The sequence below is a fragment of the Tiliqua scincoides genome, chromosome 4 (genome assembly GCF_035046505.1).
Source record: "Tiliqua scincoides isolate rTilSci1 chromosome 4, rTilSci1.hap2, whole genome shotgun sequence".
NCBI lineage: Eukaryota > Metazoa > Chordata > Lepidosauria > Squamata > Scincidae > Tiliqua > Tiliqua scincoides.
In genome coordinates, this window is record NC_089824.1 from 70,823,730 (window position 1) to 70,836,355 (window position 12,626).

At 42.5% G+C, this 12,626-nt stretch overlaps 1 protein-coding gene across 3 annotated transcripts in view; it reads left to right on the plus strand.

The window, feature by feature from the left end:
* The window catches only part of ATP9B (ATPase phospholipid transporting 9B (putative)), a 190,734-nt gene extending 188,102 nt beyond the window's left edge, over positions 1-2,632 (plus strand). For all 3 annotated transcript variants that reach the window (XM_066623335.1, XM_066623336.1, XM_066623337.1), the window contains one exon: positions 90-2,632. In XM_066623335.1, the coding sequence (XP_066479432.1) occupies positions 90-226 (137 nt within the window). In that variant the 3' untranslated portion in view covers positions 227-2,632. The remainder of the gene's footprint in view (positions 1-89) is intronic.
* Positions 2,633-12,626: the final 9,994 nt, after the last annotated feature.

Consider the following 12,626-nt stretch of genomic DNA (forward strand, 5'->3'; position numbering starts at 1 on the left):
CAATAGTTGAATGATATTTATTGATCTTTCACATGGACAGTTCCCTTGTTTCTGCTTTTATAACTTATTTTCCCTTTTTATGTCTGTAGATCTTGCCTTTATCACAACAGTGACCTTCCTGTGGAAAGTGTCAGCCATTACTGTAGTAAGCTGTCTTCCGCTTTATATTCTGAAGTACTTAAAACGTAAATTTTCTCCTCCAAGTTACTCCAAGCTTACCTCGTAAAAGTGACTGAACACCTGTGGGGTTTTATTCCACCAAAATGAATCTAGCTAGAGAATGCTTCAAGCATTCTCATCCTACTTCAGCCTGGGTTTGGTTAAAGAGAGAAAAAATAACCAGAAAAATGAAGGAAGCAGCACAAAGATGGGAACATCTGATGGGTGTTAACAGTGAACTCTGTTTTAACGAAACTATCTAGCAAAGAGCAACTTCAATTTGTATGTGGCGCATTTTTGAAACTTTCGTTACTACTGCTTCTGAATTATTTAATTGCTACTGTAAAGGATTTATTCCTACTGTACTTTTTTCTGCACATAGGACTGAAAGGATTTTCCCCCATAACGCCAGAATTTCCTAACAGTCACACACTTTTATCCAAATATTTGTTCATTTCTACGTAATTAAAGTGTAACAAACTTTGAACCTGTAAATGCCATTGTCTGTATTTGCTGCTATGTGTTTACTCTGATATATGCACTGTTTGAATTATGTACAGATGTCTGCATAGCACAGTATTAGTTTGGGATCTGTGGTCCTCTTTTCTGTGCACTCCATTGCCAGCTGCATTAAGAATTGTGAATATCAGCATCATTGACAGCAGCTTTTGAAATGCACATGGAGGCCAAGTTGCACAAAATGTGTCAAAAATAAACTTCTGTACATAATTCCATTACACCTACTGATCTGTACAGACTGCCCAAGACTTTAATGTTCAGTAAATGTTTTATATGGTCCGACCTGCTTTGTATTTATAAAATGGCACTCAAGAAGAATCAGCACATTACTGGACCTTTCATGTAGAAACTAGCCTTCTATCACTTAATGGAAACAATCCTCAAACAGCACTTCTGTGCAGCCGTCATTTACTTTAGAGGGGATTCCATGCAAGTCTCATTGAAATGAATAGAAGCTATGTGGCAACCTTGCTTAATAGATTGTGCCCAGTCCTCCAATTGTTCCAGTTGCAGTAGTTCTCATATAAGACTATCCCTTTAAGTAGGGATTCTTTTGTGCATGTGGATTGACTTGCTCAGTTTTAAATTGATGAGGATTCCCCACACACACACACACACACACATGGGAGCTCCGTATGTCAGTTGCCTTGTAATCTGTTTACTTAAGGTTACTCAGGTAAAAAGAATAAAATGGACATCTTGATAATGGTAGAAAATCCATCATCTTCCAAACCATAATTTGTGTATTTTTGAGTTACTACAAGAAAGGAAAATGACACAAGACGTCAACTTGAACAATAGATGTCTAAATCTTATGTACTGTATCATTATGCAGGATATTTTTTTCCCTCAATATTGTCTCCTTTTTCAAGAGATGCATGTACCAGGTAATTCAGCATAGTCAAACTACCAGCTGAAAGAACAGACATAATTTAACCCTGCTTCTTTACTAAGGAAGAATTTATTTGTACATTTTGAACACTTAATAATTGCCTTTTATATTCAATTATATTGTTTTGCTAACTATCTCACTACTAAACTCCTTTTGTAGTTCCTTAGAATCAGTCTCTTACACCTGTGTTGTTTTATAATGATGCTAAAACTTAAACTCTTCCAGAAAAGACTGTTGCAGAGCTATTTGAGCTACAATCCACCTGCTTTGAAGATGTCTTGCAGCAACCGATCCTTGCTTTTAAAAATTTTTTAAACTAGTCGTCATTACAAAAGCAATAAATCTAATTTCTACCAAATATTATTATTGAAGATTTGTAAAATAAACGTGTTTGGTAGTTTTGGTTTTTGTTTTTAATTCTGTGCAGCTTAATTTGTTTTCTTTAAGGAACTAACAGTTAGACACAATGCCCACTAGATGTCACTGGGCAGTGGGAGTTTTATGTGCCAGCATTCTGCTTTGCTCGTTCTTCATGAAACTTGCCAAGCTGTTCTTGTGATTCAGCTTTGTGATCTTTGCTTCCCTTTTTTTGCTAATGTATCAGATTATTTTGGAGCAGTTATAAATAAACCATTGCAAAGAATCAGCAGCTAATGAACAGAGAAGTCAGCAATATTATAAACAATGTCAGTTTTTTATTGTAACTCTTTATCCATATGTTCTGCGTAAACAAATCTTACCTTGTTAAGTTCAATACATGATCAAAAACGCAAGATGCTTAGTCATCTTTGATATAAAATACCTTTATTGACTAAATTAATAAGAAAAAAATAGACCAAATGGACAAATGCAAGAAGTTTTACTCTAGCACATCTGTGTACAATAACTCCAGTATATATATATACATATAAATGTATTGTGTATTTTTATGTATATAACTTTGTATATATGTATATTAAAGATTGACTGCCAATTATGTGGTTAGTGTGAGAGCAATGTGTAAAAAGCATACAATTAACCACCATGTGTCATTTGCCGCTAATAGCTTCTTATATTTGAGGATGCTTTTGACAGGACAGTAAACAGGATGCTTTTGACAGGACAGAAGAGCATTTCCAATTCACATTGAATGCGGTTGGTATGAGAGGTTGAAGGCCAGAATTGGCAACACAGAGTATTACAGAACAAGACAGGGAAAGAAAGTAATACCTTGCTCAGGAGCAAATATATGCTATGGAGGCTTTCCATGGAAATCATTATTTTCAGTTTGTTTCTATCTGGTCCTGCTTGAAAGCAAGCATTCAGCCTTGCACATTATAAAAGTAATATGAGGGTGGTGGAGAGAAAATAGAGAAACTTGATAACAGTTCTGTTCCCTATGCTGATACCATACTTCATAGGACGGAGCCCTAGATTTCTAGCTGCAGGTTAACTCCAGATGCATGACAACTTTTAAGTACCCTGAATTGTACATATAAATTGCTATTTAAATCAGTCAAGTGTGTGTGTGCTTCTGAGGCCAGTTTTCTGACAAAAAATTATTAAGCTGCTCAAGATATGGTTGAAAAGTTCTTAAGGCTCTGGTTGGAAAATCAGACACTAACAGCCCAGTTCTAAGCTTCCGCAGTGCCCAGCAGTACTGCAGTGCCAAAATGGCTGCCTTTATATACTGTGGGGCCAGAGAAACTGCCAGATGTCGCCTCGGGGTAAAGGAACATTGGTTCCCTTTACCCTGTGTAGAGCCCTGGTGGTCCCAATGGGTCTTCTGGGAGCTGCGCCAACTCTTGATCTGGTGCAGAACCAAGGAGACAATGTTTTTCTCTGTGGATCAGGACAGGGAGATAGGATTCAGCGGCAGCTTCTGCTGCTGTCCCCACTCCTGGACCTTCTGGCCCACCTTCCCTCCACCCAGTTCCACCCCCTCACCACCACCACCTGGCCTCAGACTGGCACTGGCCTCTTTGCTCGTGCTGGATGTCTCCTGCTGGTGGGAAAGTGCAGTGCCAGTTCTGGGCAGCATAGCAATGAACTGTAAGCTTGTTTTAATGGTCCACTACCCTATTAATTGTTTGCCCCATGTCTAAGTCTGTCATTTCCCCCACCCCACCGTCTCAAAATGTGTGGTGAGTTTTTGTGGGAGAATTCAGAAACTCTGAGTTGAATTTAACTCAGTTGAATTCAGAAACTCCCTAAATATTTGAGACTAGAAAAGTTTTATCTAAATTTAAGTGTGTGAAACTGGTAAGATAAGCAGATGTCTTGCTATCCTTTTATCTGACTCATACAAACATAAGGGAACTTGCTGGTTCATCAGGTCTGATCATTACTGTATCTAGAATCTTACCAAAAAAAGCTAAGCTTGTGTTTTGTAGGATGATTGCTTCCTTCCAGTGAACTTATTGCAAACAAAGGTAAAGGTGGGCAGTCCAGTTTACAGAAATTATTGTGATCTAGTAATGTGTACTGGAATTGGTAACTGTAGGTTAGCTTATGTTGTTAGAGTAGAATTTAGCTAAGCTTTATTTGGGGGGGGGGCTGTTTGCATCTTTACTTAACTCCTTGAATGCCCCCCTCACAAGGGGCAAATCTCCTGACTACTAACTTTGGAGTAAGTTAATGAAATTAGTGTGTTCTCTTCTGCCAACCTAATAACACCCTCTATTTCCAAGGACTTGAGGCACCTCCCTTGACAGCTTCTCCTCTCTGGCTAACTTCAACTTTACCCTTAACCCCTTAGCTACCTCTGATTGGTTCACCCAGTTCAGAGCATTATTATGAAGCCATAAAGCAGGGCTGTCAGACATAAAGCCTGTGGGCTGAATGTGGCCCCTGGAAGCCATTTATCTGGTCCCCATTATACTTGGGCTCATATCTTGAAAATATAAACAAGCTTTGCACATGTTCTTTTGTGTCATTTGCAACTAATGAGTTTCTATGTGAGAACAAGTGCTTATTTCTGACCATCATCTGCATAATGTTACTTTCTCTAGCAGTATCACTGACAAAACTCAGCAGGCACCATGAATGCTGACTTTGGCCCTCTGTATGAAACGAATTTGACACCCCTGCCCTGATGTTACAGAGTCAATACAAACCAAAACACCCTTTGAGATTATAGAAATATCTTACTTATACATCAAAGCACCTTTTCCCTTTGCAAAGCATCCTTTCCCCATGTGATGGTATTTATTTTATACAGGTATTTATATGCCGCCTTTCTTTGGTCATCAGATTTCTCCTCAGACTTTAATCCAAGGCGGTTTACATAGGCAGGCTGTTTTAAACCCCCGCAGGGATTTTTACAATTGAATAGTTCTAGTCTTTCATAGAACTCGTTCCAGCTGGATTCCTTCCCGGTCTGGCCTCTCTCTGGCCCTTCACCTCCCACGCTCCTTTTGATGGCAAGTCCTCTCTGCCACCGAGGGTCAGCTCATCAGTATATCAGCGTGTTGTCAGTTCTTGGGTACTTCCAGTTGTTTTGAACTGGCAGCCTCAGACTTCAGGCATACAAGGCGGCAGCTCTACCAACTGAGCCAGACCTCCTGCCTTCCTGGTATACAACAAGGAGGAAGGCACCCAGCCTAATCCCCATGACAGCGACTGTCTTCCTTACTTTCAGAATCCCTATTTGTGCTTGCCGATGTTCTGCTCCCCCCACCCCATTTCCTACAATTGTTGCTTGTTTTCCTTACTGAGGTTGGAAATCTTCTCTTACCTCTACCTGGAAGGCTGAAACTGCTTTCCTCAACTGTTACATTGGATGCCATTTCTCCCTACAGATGCTGGCTTAAGAAAAGCAAGAGCATCAGGCCCACCCTCCCTGCAACGCACTTTGTTTAAACAGCACATTTATGCAACTAGGCTGGTATTATTAGTATTATTATGATGATTATAACTCAGTTGAAATGAAAATAATAAAAAAAGCCCATCAATATGCTAGCCCCCTGCCGGGAAGAAAATCAGTACTAGAGAAGGGAGACAACACAGTCCCAGCATTATATGTAAACAAACAGGAGGTATAATATCTTTTAAAGCTGTGTTGAAAAGCATAGGAATTTCTCTGGTAAACAAAACGCAGCCAGAGCTGTATGATTCCCAACCAGTATTAACAACGCAACAGATGCCCTCAGCAGGGTTCACAGCTGTTATTGTGGAGTAGGATTTTGCTCATCCAATTGCCAGTGAAAATCTGCTCCTTTGGATACGGAACTCCAGTCAAAGGCCTATTTGCCACTCCATCAGCTGAAAGCCATAGATTTGATGAGTGCATTCGCAGAAGAGTCAGCACAGTCAGATGCCTCAAACATTCATGAGCCATTTTGCAGTCATGTGCCTCTCCCTTCTGCTGCTCCTTGGATTCCGAAGGAGAGCTCAGACTCATACTTCACCGGCCTGCCATTGTTCATCTTAGGCACACACGCAGCAAAATGTACTTGATATTTTAAAGAGAATCAAGGCAAATACACTTGAGGCCTCTTGGGAACAGAGGAGGTGTCAGCAAGAGGTACTCCACTTACAGTTTCCACAGGCTTCAGGTTATTCCTGATTTCACCTGTGAATTTCCTGGGCACCTCTTCCCACAGCATATCCATGCTGGACAGAAGTGTCAAAACAGATCGATTACCTAGTTTTTTTTTAATCTCTCCTTTTGCTAGATGGCCTCTGGGCAGCTTACAATGTGAAACACTGAAATACTGTACAGTAAAAGCAACAAGAAGAAAGGTAGAAACAGCAAGAGAGCCAGCAATTGAAGGTTTACTAAAGGCAACAGAAAAGGATCCCTGATACTATTAAAAACATGAGAGGATGGACTTGGCTTGGCACCCAGAAGATAAATAAAAGGTAAGCCAGGCCAGCATGTTTAGGGAAGAGTTCCCTCATTTGGGCAATACCAACAAAATGATGGCCACTTTCCTAACCAGGATTGGGACACAAGGAGCCTCTGAAGCAAATTTTCATGGAGGAGCTGGCCCACATAGATTCAAATAAGGCCTCCAGCAAACCTTTTGAGGCCAAAGAAGGCTGTGTCTGGCCTCCTAAAGTCTTAGAAAGTACTTAGGATTTTCAGAAAATTGGAAGTGCCTTTCTAAGTGCCAAGGTAGGCTCAGGGAGGCCATGCATGGCCTCTGTGCGCTTCAGAAGGCCCTTGAAACACACCCCCTGGCACTCCCCAAAGTGTGTACCCATGGTAATTGACCCCTCCGGCCCCCTTAGCTGCATCACTGCAGGGTGGCAGCAGCCACAGCAGTCTGTCCTCTTCCTTTCCAAGTGCCATTTTAAAATTCCCAGATGCCCATGCTGCATAGCTTTGTCTTGTGAATGGGGCATTTGGGGATTTTAAAATAGCACCCAAGAAAAATGAGGATGGACTACTGAGGTTGCTGGTCTCCCATCATCTCGTAAGCCACTAGGACATTTACTAGGTGATGGAGGGGGGGGAGAAGTTGCAGTAGTGACAGCCAAGGCATAGCCAGGTTTGGGCCCCCAGCACACCAGGTCTATCTGTGATGCTGCCCCTGATGCTGCACAATGTTGAATTGAGACTAAGCCCATTGAAATAAATCTTTGCAAAATTTTGTGAGTTCCTCATGTTGAATCTAAATGACTTTAGGCACCATGTGAAAGATGCTGGAGGAAGTGTAAAGCTAAATGTCTTTGAGGATGCAAACGACCTTAGAAGAAATCTGGTAGGGTCCCGATGCTATTGTGTTCATGGTTTTGGGGAAACCAACTTGCTGAATAACCTAAGGAATGTTTCTTGCAATAACTCAGGGTTAAATGAGAACCAAGACCCGCTAAGAGCAAGACTGCATTCCACAGAGGGGGTTAAGGAGAGTCCTAGCCAACGGTCTCCTACAATCAAGAAACAAAAAAAGTAGACTCAAAAGTAAGTGGTAGTTTAGGCAGATGCCAGCAGGTCCCATTAGAAACTGGGGTAGTATACAAAGACTACAGGATAAGGGACAAGCATAGCTGAGGAAAACAGACCCATGAGGAATGGAGGTGGGTAAGGAACTTCAGCAATAATTAGAGGAGCAAAGATGGATGGAAAGAGAGATTAAAAGAGTAGAGATTGGAGGGGGGATTCATCAGACTGAGAAAGACAGTTCCAAGATAGGATGAAAGGAAAAGGCTGGTGAAAGGAAAAGACAACAGACAGAATGAGCTAGTTAGAGAGGAAATGATTTTGGAGACAATTAGATGTCAGTACTCTTGCCAACAGTACAGGCAATAGACTCATTGATTTTAAGTAGTGCCACTCTAGATATAGGTGTGAAGGTAGAAATTCAACAGGAAAAGTCAGGGACAGCAATGCTGAGAAGATAGTTCTGGGAAATCAGTTTTGCTCTATCAGTGGTTTATCATTCAAACATCTTCTGACCCCTTTGGATAGGATAGTCTATACATTAAAAAGCAATGGCCCAACTACAATTGTAGTTTGTTGTTTCCATTTCATGCATGGCAAAGACACTATGTACCAGATCTGGTAGGTTCTTATGGGTAGGACAGCATACAAATTGGTTACCAATGATGTAGCTGCACCACTTCTTTTGCTGGATAAGTAGAACATATGCTGCCTCTCAGGCCTGAGTTCATAAAAGACCGCCACCTTATGTAACTGTACATTTGTGCTGAGATTTCATAGTAGCTAAAGCCCATCTAAGTTCTCATGTAAGTGTGATGTTCCCCATAACAGTGCTCCAGTTCACATTGTCACATTGTAACCAGGGCCTCTGAGACGAATTTTATCAGGGGGTACAAAGTTTTTTGGGCACCCCTTTGCAAAGGGGATGAAACAGAGTGAGGGAGGGTGGTGACGAGCAAGCAAAATGGAGGCAGGGAGGGGCGAAACAGGATGGGGGAAGGTGGAGACAGCTGGAAAAGTCTTTGGAGCCCAGGTCTACCCACCCATGTGGCATTGGCAGCTAGGTATTGTAATACAGAAAAGCAAACACACTCCTAAGCCTTTCTAAAATCTTTTAAATATAGAAAATCATGCAGAAAATTAGCATCATCAGATTTAGGCTCACACTAGAATGGAAAGTGTCCTGTGCTTACCAAAACTTGCTTCTGCAGTAGCTGTAGTCCCACAGCTGTGTCCCTGAGTTTCCCATACACTCCTTCATGCTAAGCGGATCCACAAGCCAAAAAGCTATTGTAGTAGGCCAGTTTCCTCCCAGATTTGACACTGTTAAGGAGCGTCATGTACGTATGCATTCCTTGGCCCAGCATACAGTATATGGCTTGCCAATAGCTGCAGTAGCTGTAGCCACACGCTCTTGGTAGTATCTCCAGCATCCCATGCAGGCAATAATTCTGAGTACATAGGAAAACGTCAGACGGCAGGAAATTTCTGGGCCCCCTTTTTGACCCTGGGCCTGGTAAAAATTACCCCCTTTACCCTTCTCTCCTAGGCCCTGACAGTAACAGTGTGAGCCAGGGTCTATTCACCATCCCATCCATTAACAGTGTTTCTTAGAGTGTGGGTTGGGATTAACCAAGTGGGTTGCAAGCCAATTTCAGGTGGGTCCCCATTCATTTCAATGCATATTTTATTTTTAATGTATTAGACTTGATGCTACCATACTATGTGATTGTACTGGAGGAAATGTTACGGATCTGTACTTTTAACAGGCTACTATGTAGATGCTTTTAACAATGATGGTCAATGGGGTTTACTCTTGGGTAAATGTGGATAAGATTGCAGCCTTTGGGGTGTTTGGGGAAAGAGATCAGCAACTGATTGGGAGGAGGGTTTTCCTTTATTTTAAATAAGTTTTTACTTACTGTAATGATATCATTTCCAGCCATGACATCACTTCCGGTGGGTCCCCACAGATTCTAAAAAGTGGGTCCCAAAGCTCAAAAGTTTGAGAACAATGGTATTAACGTACTGTGCTAGCACAGCAGTGATCTTCCCCACCCTGAACATTTATTTGCCAAGGCAGTCACTCATAAAATTGTATTCATGGGGTGCAATTAACACAGAACATATACGAAGCATCATCACACAGAATGGCAGTCCCTAAAGATGCAATTTTATCATAGGTTCTCTCATGAGAACTCCTTTGCTGTGGGATCACATTTGCACCACTGCATCTGCTGGTGAAAAATTTATCACTGGGGGCGCATCTATAGCAAAATGGCCATGCTGTTACACAGTAATATTACACAGCTAGGAGGTGGCAGGGAGAAAGAAACTTTGTGGCAGCCTTGGTAACTTACGAGTTTTTGTTCTTCTGCATTTGCAGAGTCTTCTGATCTGCTTGGCGCAGGGTAGAAGGGCATTTAGCCATTGATGATGATGTCAGAATCTCCAGCACTCAGAAGTGCAGCTTACACCTTTGTCCCCCCCCCCCCAAAAAAAAAAAAAAATCATGTGGTCATGACCGATGACTGTCAGTCCCTGAAAGCGACCTGGAAAGAAGGGAAAGGGCATTCCCAGCCAAGCAGTGAAGAGGAAATTTTTGCAATCTCAAACTTGGAAAATGGAGGAACCACTGTCTTTTGCAAGTAGTTAAGTTGGGATTTGGGGATTTTGCCACCATGGCAGTAAGAGAGAGAGTATCTAGCCTCCTTTGACAAGAAGTACTGTTTTGTCAAAGTTGCCGGAGAAGGCATAGTGTCACAGAAACACCCCGCTCACCTGCCATCTGTCCAAAGGCAATTACTTGGAAATGGCAGGAGACTGGGGAAAGAAGTTATACCTCAGCAGCAGCCCCAGTACAAGCTGTGGTCACTGACCTACTACTCAGGAGCAGAAGCGTCCCTCTTCCTGACACACAGCTAACTCATCCTGCCATTAAGACACATGAGCACAATAAGCTGTGGAGTTCTTCAGGAGAGGAAAGCAAGGTAGGATTTCGGGGAAAAACAAAAAAACAATTGGTTGAAAAGCAGCTGAAGTTCGATATGAGAGATGGGCAGGGTCTGTTAGCAATATAATTAGATCAAGGGAAAGAGCTGGAAGGCCCTTTCTCTTAGATACTCCCTAAGCTGCCACCACCGCCCCCCACAGAGAGACAGTGCCCTAACAAATCATTTGTCTTGCATTAATCTTCTCAAAGCCCCTTCATCATTTCTGGCAAACCAGCGCACAAGATTAGACACTGGAAAATTATAGTTTTGTAGCTAAATATATTTCTGTGGAGATGGAACTTCATAATTATGCATAATTATGTTATCTCCTTTTCCTTTGTGTCTTTATTTGTTACGTTTGTATCTGCTAATCCTCCAACAAACACAATGCAATGTTTGGGCCTCACAAGGCCAGTTTGAGAGACAGTGAATTGTTCCAAAGCCACCAAACAGTATCATAGCTGATGCCATAAAATCTCTCTTTTGGCTGTTCTAGTCCCTTTTCTGCAGGGTTTTGCGTGTTTCCTAATGGTGGGTATTTCAGCCTCCCTGCTTCTTGCTACCAAAGAATGCTCCATGGATCCTTTTTTGCCGAACTTCATTTGCATGGCTCTTCCTCTTAGAAACCAGACATGTTTGAGTTAAGGAATGAGCCAGCAGATTGGCTCATGTTCCTGCCAGTCCCACTCCTAACAAGGGGGGAGTTGAAGCTCAGGTAACAGATGATGTCATTGTAGCCAAGAAAAACAGCCTGGGCTGGAAGATCTTTCTCCTTATTTCCATCCATCTAGGGGAGAGAGCCCATCAGTACGAGGGGAGACTGGTGGATCCATCATCCAGGTAATATCAGATAAAGGACAGTTTATTTAAAGGGGATATTTTCCCCTTACCCTGAGTAATACCTCAGCCTGCCCTATGGGGCTACATGGATCTCTGCCAGCTATATAGCTGGCGGAAATCCAAATGGTCCCATGTAAGGCTGCCTGTCCCAGAGGGAGGATAAGAGATGGGGGAGGAGGCCTCTGATGATCCTACCCCCCTCCTGATCCTGATCCACCCTCATTCCACCACCATCCTGAAACATATCTACCCGCCTCCCCACTACCCACTCCATACCCCTATGCTGGTGAGTGCAAATCCTACCTCCACCAGCAGCCCTAAGTTGGTATACAGCATTGGTAAGGCGGCACAGGCCTCCCTGCCAGTGCTGCTGACTCTCACATCATTGCAAATGTGGCTTACAGCACAATTGCTACGCACCTTTAGGATTGCTCTTGTAGTCTCTTTCTAGCCTCCTCGCTTATTTCGTTTTAGCTGTTCTGGTGCAAGGCACATCTGTTTACTCCACAACATTCCCTTTCGAGTCAGAACCTTTGGAAAGTAATGACCAAAATCAATGGGACTCTGAGATCTCCCATGGGTTCTTAAAGGCCTTTTTTAAAGTTAAAGGCAGTGCAAGGGTATTGCATGGGGGCTTTTGAGATATGGGGTTAAACTATTCCCCAGATCCCTGCTGTTTTCCAAATCTCACTCATTATTTGTTCTTCGGCATACAGATACCATTGAAATCAGTTTTCAAAACCAATTCCGATCACTTTTTTGTGTCCGCTAGATGGTGCTCTTACTCCCTGGATTAGGACTAGACATTATACTATGTAAGAAGAGCTCTCTTTTCATTCTTCATGGGTAAGTGGAATTGGAAGTAATCCATGCACAAGTTGCAAAAGTCTGCAAATGGGGGGAAAGCAAGGCTTACATTGACTCAGCAGCAAAAGAACAGTCAGAGAGGACGTGGAGAACAATGTACCACCTGGAGGTGACACGGATGTATGAATGGGGACAGACACTTAAGGGAAGAGTGGATGATCAAACTGTCAAAGGGTTCCTTTACCCAAGGCACGTGTCGTCTTCCTCTTTCCTCTGCTTGTTTGGGCCATGAGTCATTTGGCTGTCTGTTTTTCTCCTTGAAAGTGTGGCCTGCTGATCTTGTATAGGTCTTGACTCAAACAGCGTGTCGGTCTCAGGTGAGTCAGCATCAGGGACTATATTGAGGCACAATGCATCTTTTTGAAAAGGCGGAACATCAGGCAATTCCATGCACAACAGAGTCACCAGGCAATCATGTGGTGAGGGTGACTTGGCAGCAGCTGGTGGGAGCACAGCCATTCCTGTTAGAGCAGCCATTTTCAACCAGTGT